This window comes from Heteronotia binoei, chromosome 1 (genome assembly GCF_032191835.1).
Source record: "Heteronotia binoei isolate CCM8104 ecotype False Entrance Well chromosome 1, APGP_CSIRO_Hbin_v1, whole genome shotgun sequence".
Taxonomy (NCBI): domain Eukaryota; kingdom Metazoa; phylum Chordata; class Lepidosauria; order Squamata; family Gekkonidae; genus Heteronotia; species Heteronotia binoei.
In genome coordinates this window covers 254,793,194-254,806,822 of record NC_083223.1, presented here as the reverse complement: position 1 = coordinate 254,806,822, position 13,629 = coordinate 254,793,194, and the positions used below count along the sequence as shown (strand labels likewise).

The 13,629-nt window shown below is 47.4% G+C and overlaps 1 protein-coding gene across 2 annotated transcripts in view; it reads right to left on the bottom strand.

The window, feature by feature from the left end:
- NCSTN (nicastrin) overlaps positions 1-13,629 on the bottom strand; it is a 43,747-nt gene that overhangs the window by 20,465 nt on the left and 9,653 nt on the right. Inside the window, exons 4-9 of one of the 2 annotated variants that reach the window (XM_060253593.1) lie at positions 12,114-12,232; positions 9,919-10,064; positions 9,217-9,367; positions 7,050-7,159; positions 5,404-5,556; positions 1,663-1,767 (exon numbers count right to left, since the gene is read on the bottom strand). In XM_060253593.1, coding sequence (XP_060109576.1) covers positions 1,663-1,767; positions 5,404-5,556; positions 7,050-7,159; positions 9,217-9,367; positions 9,919-10,064; positions 12,114-12,232 — 784 coding nt within the window. The remainder of the gene's footprint in view (positions 1-1,662; positions 1,768-5,403; positions 5,557-7,049; positions 7,160-9,216; positions 9,368-9,918; positions 10,065-12,113; positions 12,233-13,629) is intronic. The other variant, XM_060253602.1, reaches the window with a different exon arrangement.

The window sequence follows — 13,629 nt, the reverse complement described above, 5'->3', positions numbered from 1 at the left end:
TTTTCTTGATCCATTTCAGTCCAGCTTCGGGCCTGTATTTGGTACAGAGACAACTTCAGCTACTCTGGTGAACGATCTCTTTTTTTAATTACCAGACAAGGGTAATGAATCCTCCTTTTGATCCTGTTTGGCTTGTCCATGGGCCTTTCACACAGGGGACGACCTCTTTAGAGCCCTGATGTGTGGAGGGAACTTGTGGCTTCAGTCACTTTGGCCCAGCTGCTCTCAAAGCGACATCACTGTGGACTCTGCAGCTTGGGATTGACACAGGAGGAAGATCCACTGGGATCCACCCTTCCATGACTACTTTTTAATACCGATGTCATTCAGTTGCATTAGATCTTACTTGGAAAGCCTTTCACACCCTGGAGGCCATACCCCTGAGGGATCAAGAGGAGCCCATGGGGCAGCTAATGCTCCCCACTCACATCCTTATCATGCCAGCCACTGGGACTGTCAGATGTGGTTTCAATCCATTCGCAGACTCATTTACAACCCAGGCCATCAGGATGGCCTTCTGGAAGAATTTAGATCAAGATGAGTAGCCATTTCAGTCTGTCTGTAGCAGTAGAAAACAGCAAAAGTCCAGTAATACCTAAAAGACCAGCAAAATTTGTGGCAAGGTAGGAGCTTTCGAGAGTTCCTCCTCTTCATTTCTTCAGAGCTGGGGACAGAAAATTAGATCTGAAGGGAAGAGCGACTCACAGAAGCTCACCCCCTACCACAAATTGTGCTACTGGACTCTTGCTCTTTTCTACTGAAGTTAAAGCAGCTATTCCCCCCCCGCCCCCGCCCCAGGAGGAAAGCATGTAGGAAAGCATGTAAAAGCTGGTTTATTAAAGAGGGCTTTTTATTGAAGAGTATGATAACACAGCTGGAACCTGACTTATTGCAATGGCTTGCGGGTAATATTGCCTGATACCAAAATTACTTGAACGGTTTGATATTTGTCTACTACGAAATGCGCTGGACCTCATCTAAATTCCATGCACAAAAGCACAACTCCCGCCACCTCCTCCCCAGCAGCCCAAATCTCCTCTAAAATGCTGCTCTTGGGGGATGGAGGTCCCTCAGAAGGAACAGAGAGAAGAATTGGAGAGATGCACCAGGGGAGGGAATCCCCCCCTTGTGTAGTTGGCTCTTTCCACAGGATCCAACCTGTTATGTTTATGCACCTATAGAGAGACAATCTTTGGTGTAGTGGTTAACTGTGCAGACTCTTATTTGGGAGAACAGGGTTTGATTCCCCACTCCTCCGCTTGCAGCTGCTGGAATGGCCTTGGGTCAGCCACAGTTCTCGCAGGAGTTGTCCTTGAAAGGGCAGCTTCTGTGATAGCTCTCTCAGCCCCACCCACCTCACAGGGCGGATGTTGTGGGGGAAGAAGATAAAGGAGATTGTAAGCCACTCTGAGTCTCTGATTCATAGAGAAGGGTGGAGTATAAATCTACAGCCTTCTTTTTAGATACATCACTGGGGTACTCCTTAGGTAAGAAGGAGGCATTTAAATAATAAACTGATGTGAATACCTGTTTTTAATAAGCAGTAAATGGGGGATGGGGGAGGATGTGCATGCATAGATAGACAAAGCAGAGTGGGCAGCAAGAAGTATGGCCCCAGAGTTTACAAAGCAAGGAAAGGAGCTCTGGATACCAGTCACCTACCTGACCCAGCTCCAGGAAGTAATCGATGTTCTCCAGCAAGATCGGAAACTTGTTTTTCTGCATGTCGTAGGCCATGCGTGAGCTGCCGATGTAATCAAAGCTTTCCTGGGGGAGGGGAGAGAAATTCAGAGATGAACTGGAGTCTCATCTTACCATCTGCTGAGTGTTCAAAGTCTTTCACACACAATTCCCAAAGTAGATCACAGCGTTGTTATTACTGGTGAGGGGGAAGAAGCTGAGAGACTTGCCAGGGCACTTTGCCAGAGGTAAGATTTGAACCTTAAATTTCTTGATTCACTGCTCAGTCCTTTAACAGCAATCTTGTAGACACTCCCTCTAAGCTGCGAGTCTTGTGAGCGAAAATTCTACTTTGTGAGCTACTGGCATTAAAGTTGTGAGCTATTGCATAAATTAGTTTACTCTGGGGCCATCCGTCCTGAGATAAGACAAAAATGTGTGAGCTGGAGGCTAAAAAACTGAGCTAGCCCATACTAACTCAGCTTAGAGGGAACACTGCTTGGCAGTAGTATTTGTGAAAAGGATCTAGGGATCTTATAGGACCATACACAGAACATGAGTTAGCAGTGATATGGTGGCTAAAAAGGCAAATGCCGTTTTGGGCTGGATCAACAGAAGTATAGTGTCCAGATCACGCGAAGTGATTGGTATCGCTTTACTCTGCTCTTGTTAGACCTCGCCTAGAGAACTGTGTTCAGTTTGGGGCACCACAATTTAAAAAGGATATAGACAAGCTGGAATGGTCCAGAGGAGGGCAATGAAGATGGTAAGGGTTCCAGAGACCAAGTCCTATGAGGAAGGGTTGAAGGAGCAGGGTGTTTTCAGCCTGGAGAGATGATGACTGAGAGGTGATATGATCACCATCTTCATGTACTTGAAGGGGTGTCGTATAGAGGGTGGTGTGGAGTTGTTTTCTGTTGCCCCAGAAAGCTGGACCAAAACCAATGGGTTGAAAGTAAATCAAAAGAGTTTCCAGCTAAACATTAGGAAGAACTTCCTGACAGCGCAGTTCCTCAGTGGAACAGGCTTCCTTGGGAGGTAGTCGTCTCTCCTCCTTTGGAGGTTTTTAAACAGAGGCTAGATGGCCATTTGACAGCAATGCTCATTCTGTGAATTAGGCAGATCATAGGAAAAGAAGACAAGACAGGTTTCATCAGTGCTTAGTTCTCACAGCCCTTTCTTGCATGCCCAGGCAAATGCCACTCTGGGTTCAGGCAGCAATTTTTCTCCAAGCCAGTTTGGCCAGGGATTCTGTCATCTTCTGAGCATGGGGGTGGGGGGCATTTGTGCAGGGTTGGACTAGAGGTCCCTTCTAACTCTGATTCTATGATTCTGCAGCCCTTTTAACAGAAGCCACAACTGCTGATTCCTGCTTGGGGGGGGGGGGGGAGGAGAAAGAGGCAAGGCAGTCACATGGACACATCACAGGACTTTGGAAACCACCACTAAGTTGACAGCATTGTGCAAATGAGGCTCTTCAGTGCTGATGCCTGAGGGGAACATCAGCTGTTACCCATCCACTCCCTTCCCCCTTATTTCCATCCCCCCCTCCAAATATCCTCTTGGCTTCATGCAGCTGCCAGCTCCCTGAAATTAACTGCATTTTGCTTCAGAGTGCACATATATTTTTAATTGTGCAATGTTTTATGTTTGAGGCATTAAATCTCTAAATACCAGTTGCTGAAGGATAAGCAATGGGGGGGACGGGGACGCGGAGCGAAAAGGAAAAGAGAAGGGCCACTGCCTTCATCCTTGCACATGAGATTTCAAGTAGAGCATCAGATCAACCACTTTTGAAAAAGAGGATGCTGGACAAAACGGGAGCCTAACTCAGCAAGGCTACAGAATAAAGTCAGAGTCCAGTGGCACCTTTAAGACCTTTGTGCACACACACTTCACCTGGATCTATCAGAAAGGCAGTTCTTCATACAGGACTAGATAAATTTATGATGGATAAATCCAGCAGCAGCGAAGGATCATGATAAATAAGAAAAGAGCCTCCCAGTTCAGAGGCAGTTTACCCCTGAACACCAGCTGCTAGAGTAGTTGAAGACAAATACAAAAAATGGGCTGTCTTCACCTCTTCGCTGACTAATAGAAAAGGAGGCTAGACAGTTAAGTATTATAGAAGGCGTAAAACATAACTGAGGACCCCAGCTCAGATCCAAGGAGTTTCTTCTCATGTGCAGAGTTTGCTTTATAGCTTAGCACCCATTATCCTGGGAGGTACACATATTGGTGCAAAGCAACAGCTTTGAGTTTTGTTTTGCTTTTAAAGGGATGTGTTGTCAGGGTTTTAGGGTTATTTAAGCATCCCAAGCCCTAAAGCAGAAAAGCTTGGAAATGGAAGGGAAAGTTCCAAGCACCTCAAACCCTAAACAACAGAAGTTTGGGAACGGAGGAGGAAGTTCCAATGTAACACTAGCATCAGGGGAGGGATGCAGATGTGTTTGTTATTTCTTGAATAATAAGTTTACAGATCCAGATGCAAAACCACAGGGGGTCCCCTTCCCCCCTCCCATCGCTACCAAGCAATGCACGCCCAGATGATACCACAGATGGTTCCACAAGCCCCGCCACTCACTAGTTCTGCTCGACAGGGGCATTTCACTGTCAAAATCACTCTAGAAGTCAATCTGGCCCTTTGGAGCAAGCGGCCCTAAGATGCCCAAGCCATCCACCACCTGCAAGATTCTTGGGGTTATGTGAAGTGCTGGGTTTTAGGAAGGAACGTTTCTGCATCCATACTTGTTCATTTTTTAAAATTTTAATGAAAAATATTTCCACTACGCTTGAATGAGCAAGAAAGTGCACAGCCCTGTGCAAACAAGCCTGGGGTTTACTCATTCATGCTTATCCCTCCTCCCCTCTCCCTTCAAGATGATGATGAAGAAGATATTGGATTTATACCCCACCCATCGCTCTGAATCTCAGAGCAGCTTACAATCTCCTTTACCTTCCTCCCCCACAACGGGCACCCTGTGAGGTAGGTGGGGCTGAGAGAGCTCTCCCAAAAGCTGCCCTTTCAAGGACAACTCTGCGAGAGCTTTGCCTGACCCAAGGCCATTCCAGAAGCTGCAAGTGGAGGAGTACTCAACCACTACACCAGTTTGGCTCTAACATGCCACACTCTAATAAGTTAATACACAGAATTATGTCTTCACGATTTCCATGTAACCCAAGACTCCAGGTTTGTTCTTAGTTCGGAATCCCAGTTTGCAGGACAAACACAAACTCTAGTTTGCCTGCTTAGATGTAAAGCCAAACTCTGATATGCTGAAAATTCAGAAATCATTCACTTAACCGTCAGGGAGGGGTGAGACCAAGCCCAGAAGTCCTTCAAAACTCATACATACGGTGCCAAACCTTAGTCTGGCATCAGATCCTTCTCGAGCTACTGAATAAACATGCTGAATGGAACAGCGCAACTCCAGGGACATCAAAATGCCATTTCCCAGGAGGAGCAGGAGCTGAACACATCTGCCTCTCTTGTCTCTTTGTTCCCCCAAAGGGAAATAAATTTTCTTGCATGACTTGACAGCACATTTTCCGGCCCAGGGCATTTGGAGTTACCCTCCAGACTCTCAGACCTACAGACAAGCTTGCTGACACGATGTCTTATTCCAAAAGCCAAAGCAGAGCAAGATCCCGGCTCAAAGTACGGGCCAAAATACCGACCTAGGATGCCTCACTTGCAGATTAGGAGGACAGAAAAGGACTCACCCCCTGGAAGAAGGTGAACAAGATGTTCTTCGGCAGCGCCTGAACGTCTGGTGCTTTGTGGATGGCTTCGGCCACGGCCAAATGGGTTACAAAAGATGCAACAGCGCTCTCGGCCCCAGGAGCCACGTTCCAGAACATGGAATGGCTGTCGATCTGCCAAGAGAGAGTCCAGTATCAATACAGAGAGCCTGGTAAATTGTTCAGGTAGCTTCATCACTTTGTTCCAAGCTCAATGCAGTCTCAGTTCAGGCATCCAGTCGCAAGGTTGCTAAAGAGCCTTATCTGTGGCTTTGTGTGATGTCTAAGTTGACAAATCTATGGAGTTATTCACTGGAAAAGCTTGGGAAGCGTGGACGATATCTCTAGGCGGCACTCCCAAACTCTACTAAAGCAAGCCTAAATGCTTTCTTCCAGCTGCAGGGCCTGTTTGTTTCCTTTTCTCGGGGAGTCCTGGGCCGTCCTGCTTTGGAACCTGATTTCACCATGAAACTGTGAGGCCAAAGGAACTCATCTGCATGATCATGCGCTCACAAAGCAAGTTACGCAGCAGCCCATGTTCTGCAAATGCAAAGTGCTGCAGGAAAATGCTTTTACTTCACCTGTGTCAACACTAATCAGGCCTTCACATTGAAAAGTTAGAGCTCACATGCAGTACGGTTCTAATGACACCAGCTAATGGGCCACCTCTGAGGACAGTGTGGGATTTGACATTGCCTCTGGAGGGCCAAACACCTACAGAGACCAATGGAGTGTGGCACACTCTTGGATCTGGGATGGAAGGCAGCATTCTCCTTGGCTGAAAAGGGAAAGCAGGAAGGGTAACACCTGCTGAAATCCACAGGTTCAGTTTGGGCACTGTGCCAAGCCATGGTTTTTATTAACCACAGTTTAGAGCCCAGTAGTGGCAAATGAGAGCTGCCTCTTTCTGTCTTCCATCTGCTCGACCTCCAGGACACAACAGGGTCCCAGAGACTGAGTGACAGCCATGACTGCAGTTTGTCAACAAAGACATTACTGCAAACTTCATGTTTGCAAGTTCCTTTCCGACCAGGATTTCTAATTCTGGTTCACTGTCAACTACAACCTGTAGTTTGTCAACTCAGACATCATCTCCGTGATTAATCTTCCTCATTTAGGACTTGCTGAATCAAACTCAGTTGTCATTTGTGCCAAATAAAGACTTATAATGAAAAATATGGTTTGAGTTTCCATATTATCAAACCAAGGTTTAAAGTTGTTCTATCCCCACCCCCCACCCCGACCCAGATGGCACATCGAACAACAGTTTGCACTTGAAGTTTCAAACCATGATTTTTAGTTTGCCAGACAAATGCAATTGCAAGATTGTTTCTCCAGGCATCACACCAAACCGGAGTTGAGCTTCCTTCTCGGAGTGATATCTAAACGGATTTCTCAGGAGAGAGCTTCCAGCGGCCAGCAAAGCTTCAGTTTGCTGCTGAGCCTGAACAACTTCTTACAGCCCCACAGCCAGGAAAACCAGAAGAAATCTTACCAAATGGTTAAGAGTGATGGAACAAATTACAGAAAGGAAGTGATTGTGCCAAATTAGCCATGCAGGCTTTGAAGGGCCTGCAAGGAGAATTTAAAAGAGATGGGACTCTGAGCAATGCTAATGTATCACCTACTCGAGTTGCAACCATTACGACTTTCTCAGTGGAGTTCAGCTTCGTGGAAACGTTGATGGGCTTCAGTGTGCTCCACACATTGTAATCAGAGAGCGGGTCACAGATGACTTCTAAGGTCGGGGGGGAAAAAACACCAATCAGGGCAAGCCTCAAGGAACGCAAGCAGGGCAACCCTGCCATCTCCCATACCTGGGGAAAACCACTGCCCACCTAACCAATCCCTCCCACCTGCCTCCAATTCAACTCGTGCTGCTGGTCGCTAGTAAGCACGATCATCCTGCTCTAGTTTCAAAGGAAGGACTGGTGGTGCCTACGTGGAAGAAAGGTGGTTCAGAAGTCCTAAAAAACTGATCGCAGCTCAGAAGACAAACCAAAGGGACTCCAGTATCAACGCCAAGTACCACTGTGCCACCTCTCGAATGCAGATGCTTAAAACTTTAAGCTAGAAATAATGGGCTGGATTCAGCAATCTGCTCTTGTCTCCCCCCCCCCCCCACTTTCCTGCCAGGAGTCCCTTCTCACTCTGAGAAAGCTAATTCTTGGAGTGATTCAACTGGGCAGCTGCAATGAGGAGGGGAAAGACAGCACATTCCCTGGCCTGCATGGATAATCCTCCACACAACTTTTCCCAGCTCAGGGAGGATTGCTGCGGGGGGGATAGTCAGGGGGTGGCGAGAAAAACAGGAAACATATGCAACCATCACTGCCTTCCTCTGATGGATCACCGGATCCAACCCAGTTACTCACTGCAGGACAGTTCTGCTAAGAGTGGCACATTTCTCCAGAGACTCTTAGCAGGAGGGGGAAATCACTGTAAGCAGGACAGTGCCACAGGATGCAACCCTAAAATTACTGCAATTATTAGCACCAAACTGTTTTTAAAATGTTTTAATTGTAAGATTTTAATTAGCTAATGTTTAACCTGTAAATATTTTTATTGTTGTGAGCCGCCCTGAGTCTGCTTCGGTGGGGAGGGCGGGATATAAATCCAATAAAATAAAATAAAATAAAATAAATAAATAAGAGTTTCAGAAGGTGGCCATCTGCAGTAGAACAGCTAGATTTGAGTCCAGCAGCACCTCAGAAACCAGCAAGATCATTGGGGGCATAAGCTTTTGAGAGTCAAAGCTACCTTTGTCAAAGCTTATACACCCAAATTTCTAAGGTGCTACTGAATTCAGATCTACCAACCCTAAAGACATGACGGAGGGCTGTGGCTCAGTGGCAGAGCATCTGTTGGCAGGCAGAACATCCCGGGTTCAGTTCCTGGCATCTCCAGTTTAAAGAATCACATAGGAGATGATGCGGAAGACCTCTGCCTGGGACCCTGGAGAGTTGTTTCCAGTCTCAATAGGACAATGATGCAGAAGGCCACAGATATACACCTCACCCTTCTCTATGAATCAGAATCTCAGAGCAGCTCACAATCTCCCTTTACTTTCCTCCCCCAGAACAGGCACCCTGTGAGGTAGGTGGGGCTGAGAGTTTGATGTAGTGAAGCTGTCCTTTCAAGGTAAGCTCTGCAACAGCTATGGCTGACCCAAGGCCATGCCAGCAGGTGCAAGTGGAGGAGCGGGGAATCAAACCCAGTTCTCCCAGATAAGAGTCCACACACTTAACCACTACACCAAACTGGCATCTCAATGGTTCAGTATAAGGCAGCTTCAGGTATGTTCCCTGCTTCATGACCAATCATTAGCACATCTGGGGCTTCGCATGTCATCTGTGAATATAAGAAGAGGAGTCCTGCTGGATCCAACAGAGGTCTACCTAGTCCAGCCTTCTGCTTCCAGCCACATCCAAGTGGAGGCTTCTTCCTGGAAGCCCACAAGCAAGTCTTGAAATCAGGAGACCTTCCCACAAGGTTTGCCTGCAGTGCCCAGCAGCCCAAGGTACACCTCCTTCATACACCAAGATTTCTATCTAGCCACCACTGGCTTATCATCCTCCAAGTTTCTCTGCAAAGCATCATCACATCTGCAGCAGAGAATTTCATATATTAACTACCCACAATGTGAAGAAGTGCTTCCTTTGAGCTCTCTCTTTTCATTACGAAGTGCTAGTCATTAAGCAGAAACACAGACTCTAACCGAAATTCAGCTGAGGGATTTATGGCCGGTGATAAAAAAAGGAGCCCTGTGGCTCAGCTCCCAACTCGCCATCTCACCCGGATTGATGCTGGAGGCACTCTGGAGGGCAGTGCGCCGCATGCAAGTGACTGTGCTGGTCACAGCATGCATGTGGGAGAAGAGCTGCATGGCACACAGCGGGTACTGCGGGGCAGAGCCGTTGCGAGGGAGGTTGTAGGTCTGGTAGCACTGCGGGGTGGAAACCGAGAGAGAGAAAGAAAAAAAAATGGGAATCAAGCCAGCTTTCTCCAACCCAAAAAGATATACAAGTTGGTCTGCTGCAGAAAAGTAAGAATTCATGCATCATCTTAGAAGACATCATATTATTGTACCAGTGGCAGGGGTGGAATTCTAGCAGGAGCTCCTTTGCATATTAGGCCACATACCCCTGATGCAGCCAATCCTCCAAGAGGTTACAAAAAAGAGCCTTGTAAGCTCTTGGAGGATTTGCTACATCAGGGGTGTGTGGCCTAATATGCAAAGGAGCTCCTGCTAGAATTCCACCCCTGACCAGTGGTCTGTCATTTATAAAAATTAAACTGATATCTACCAAGCGAGAGCTAGGGGTAAGAACAAACAACATATATCTACCTGTGATGATGTTAATGTACTAACAACAAAGGGGAGAGGGTTTACAGGCAAGCAGCATACTTGGCCAGACACACTGAATGCAGTGCCTATTTACCTAGTGCACTTCTTAAAGGAGCAGGGATCAAGACCAAAGAAGCCATCAACAGTACCTGCTTAATAACCTGAGTCTCGTTTTCATCTTGAAGGAGGAAGATGGGGAAATTGAAGTCCTCATAGAAAAGGCCATTGCCCAGGGGGTTCCACTCTGTATTATTGCAATGAGCGTACTCAGGGCCATATATGCTGGAGTACACACCTGAAGAATGGGGAGGGAAGAGGAACAAGGTGAGTGAGGGTCACTTGACAGATGCAGAATACTTGGAAAAATGCCTCCCCCCTGCAAACTGATCCACAAAGGTCCAGCTGTGCACCCTAATGCGGTTGGTAATGGGAGATGGGGGCAGGGAAGCTACCATAGTGTAAGGTGAGGGGAGAGGCAGAAAGTTCTCTTCTTGCCATTGGTTGAGCTGCTCCCAGACAAAAAGAAGAAACTGAAAAAGGAAGACAGGTGGAGGGATGGAGGGAGGCTGGGAGTGATCTAGAAGGAAAGAGCGGAGGGAGGGGGAGAGGAGCTTCCTCCTCTTTCCCAGACCTTCAACAAATTCCTCCAAAGCCTTACATGGCCTTCTTCCCTCTCCACCCCCATCACTACTCTGCTCTCACATCCCAATGCATCCTTACTCCCCAGCCATTCGGATTTCTTTTACACCTTCAATTTTCGGCATCTTTTCTCCCTAGCCGCCCCATTAAGCCTGGAACCTCCCAGAGCACAAGTGCTGCTTTCTCTCGTCTTTTAAATCCCTCCTTCATCCATAAAGCCTTTAAGAATTCACCAGTATCATTCCCTGGCTGAACCTTCTCCCCAATTGCTTGTTCTTCCTCCTTTGCACCCTCTACGGCCCAGCACTTTGCAACGTGCTCTGGTGGGTGATAACAGAAATCACTTTTTAAAAGATGGAACAAGCATGGCACTCTACAAAGGACCACCCTTGAGAACTGCTTGGGAACTTCAATGAGTGCAGAGCACTGTAGCCAGGAAGTTGGCTGGGATGGGCTATAAGGAACATATCACTCAGTCCTGGCCCATCTACACAGACTTCCAACATTTCCCAGCACCATTTAAGCTGCTGGTAATGACATTTGAAGCCCTATATGGCTTGGGACCAGCATTCCTGAAGGACCACCTACTCCATTACAAGCATATCCGGCCACCGTAGTCATGTAAGTCCCTACTTTCGGCCACCCCTGCCTCCTGAAATTAGGTGGGTAGGTGGCAACACATGGCCTTCTTGGTCATGGAACTCTCCCCCCAGAGAGACTCACCGATCCCCTTCTCTTGCCATCTTTCACCAGCAAGGCAAGGCCACCATTTTGTCTGGTGTTTGCTCAGTGACGCCTCCTTCCCGCTCTGTTTTTAATCCTGGTCTTTGTATGCATTTTAGCTCCAGATTTGCGTGAAGCATTTGTATTGGATTTAATAGCTTTTAAAATGTGGTCTTATTATGTGTGTTTTAATTTGTTCCCCCCACTCCACCCTTTGGGACCCTTATGAGGGCAGAAAGGCAGGGTATAAATTCTGTAAAATAAATAAATAGAATTGGAGCTACCGAGGCGGAAAGGCTGCAGTAGCTTAGAGGCTGAAACGTGAACCAGTAAACCCTGGTTCAATTCTCATCCTTTCCATAAGCTCGCTGGGAGACGTCCGGCAAGCCGCTCTTCCTCTCCAACCCTTTGCCTGCCAGCCATATCCTCCCGATATAGACCTCCCAGGGTTGTACTGCACAGAAGTGCTAAATACTCTAAGGGGAATCTAAGAGAGTTTCAATGGTACATTTTTCTTCAAAATAGAATTTACATCTAGATTTGAAACAGGCAGCCCGATGGATCCTGTAGACCAGGGGTCCCCAACCCCTAGACCGGTACCGGTCCACAGCCTGTTCGCAACCGGGCTGCGCAGGTCGTCCTCCTCCTCCCTCCGTTCTTCAGAATTTTAAAGTCCAGGAAGGGGCGGTGAAGCACTGCTTTCCTGGGCTCTTTAAAAGCCAACACACACACCCCAGCTGATCAACTGACTGGCAGGGAAAACCACACCAAAGGCTGGGCTCCTATGCCCCTCTGCCAAGCTCATGATCAGCACTGGGGGCAGCAGCGGTGAGCGACCTGCTGAAAAAGCGGCACCACCCTTGCCTCCTCCCCATGCCCAGGAAGGAACTCCCTGGTGCCAAAAAGCTTGGGGGCCACTGCTGTAGAGCGCTCCTGCTTATTGGTTCTGCGGTCCACAGGCTGAGTCACGTTGTTCCCTTACCGAAGCCATCGTTTGGGCATTTGGAGCCTGGAGAGAATCCTTTCTCTGGGCTGGGTTTAGCAATGGCAACCGCTACGCCGGAGACTCGTGAGCTTGCTTTGAGCTGATCCATCATGCCCCTGTGTGTGGAGAGGCACCAAGAGTGACCACGCTTTCCATTAGCCTGTTTTTTTCCATTTAAAATATTCCCTCCCCGCCGTTGCCTCTTTAGATCCATGAGCTGCCTTCCAACAAGTTGAACTCGCAACAAAAAATATCAAACACTTGAAAGCCATTACAGGAAATGGACAAGCATTTGACAAACGCAGCATATGCAGTTTAGCCCGATAGAAAACTTGACCGTATTTTGTACAATCAGGGGAGAAAAAAACAACTGAGTGAGACACTAAGTACTTCTGCATCTGAGCTCCTGAGGTATCAATAAGAAGCTCAGTTGCGCTTCAAAGAAAAATAGCTGAAAACAAAGAAAATAAAAGCAAACAGAAATGGAAGACAAGTATTTTTGTTGTTGTTGTATTTCCTTCCTTCTACTTAAAAATAGTTTTGGTGTGAGTGGGGCTTTTTTTGTAGCAGGAACTCCTTTGCATATTAGGCCACACACCCCTGATGTAGCCAATCTTTCAAGAGCTTACAGTAGGCCCTGGAATAAGAGCCCTGTAAGCTTTTGGAGGCTTGGCTACATCAGGGGGATGTAGCCTAATATGCAAAGGAGTTCCTGCTACAAAAAAAACCCCTGGGTGTGAGGTAGACCTGCCAGGTCTCCCCTGGCCACTCGCAGTGGAGGGGAGTGGGGCTGCCATATCCACATTGGAAAAGTCTTGAAGATCTGGGGGTGGAGCCTGGGGAGGATAGGAAACTCAGTGGTGTACAATGCCACACAGACAACCCTTCAAAAAATCCATTTCCTCTGACGCAATTTATCTCTGTAGTCTGAAGATCAGCTGTAGTTCCTGGGGCTGACATCCCTAGTGTGAGAGCTCATGAGTGTGGTTGTGTACATGCACTCACACCTGTACACTGCAGAGGCTGACTATGCAGTGCAACAAAACTAGCAAACAATAAGGAAAACTTTCACAAGCTAAAAACAAACAAACAAACAAACAAAAAACCCTCGAAGATGAAAATGTTTTGGCCTGTTCCTGAAAGAAGAGGCAGTGCTAAGCAGCTTCCCTACAAAGGGAGTCCCATAACCTCGATGCCCCCACTGAAAAGGTCCTATCTCACACAGGCATGTGCCACACATCTGAGAGAGGGGGGATGCAGAGAAGGTGACTCTGCCTTGTGGGCAGGTTAATCTGAGATATCTCACATACATCAATCCCTTACAGCTCTTGGGCGGCTTCTACACTGGTGCCTGCTTGGAGGATTACTACATAAGAATGATGCAATAAGGAACAAATAAGTAACCAAGCGTGAGAGAAACCACAGAAGAGGCAGTGTGAAGATGGGAAACATAATATTTTTAAAGGGCAAGGCGGAAATGTTTCTTTCAGCCTTGGGCTGTCTCTCTGAAGCC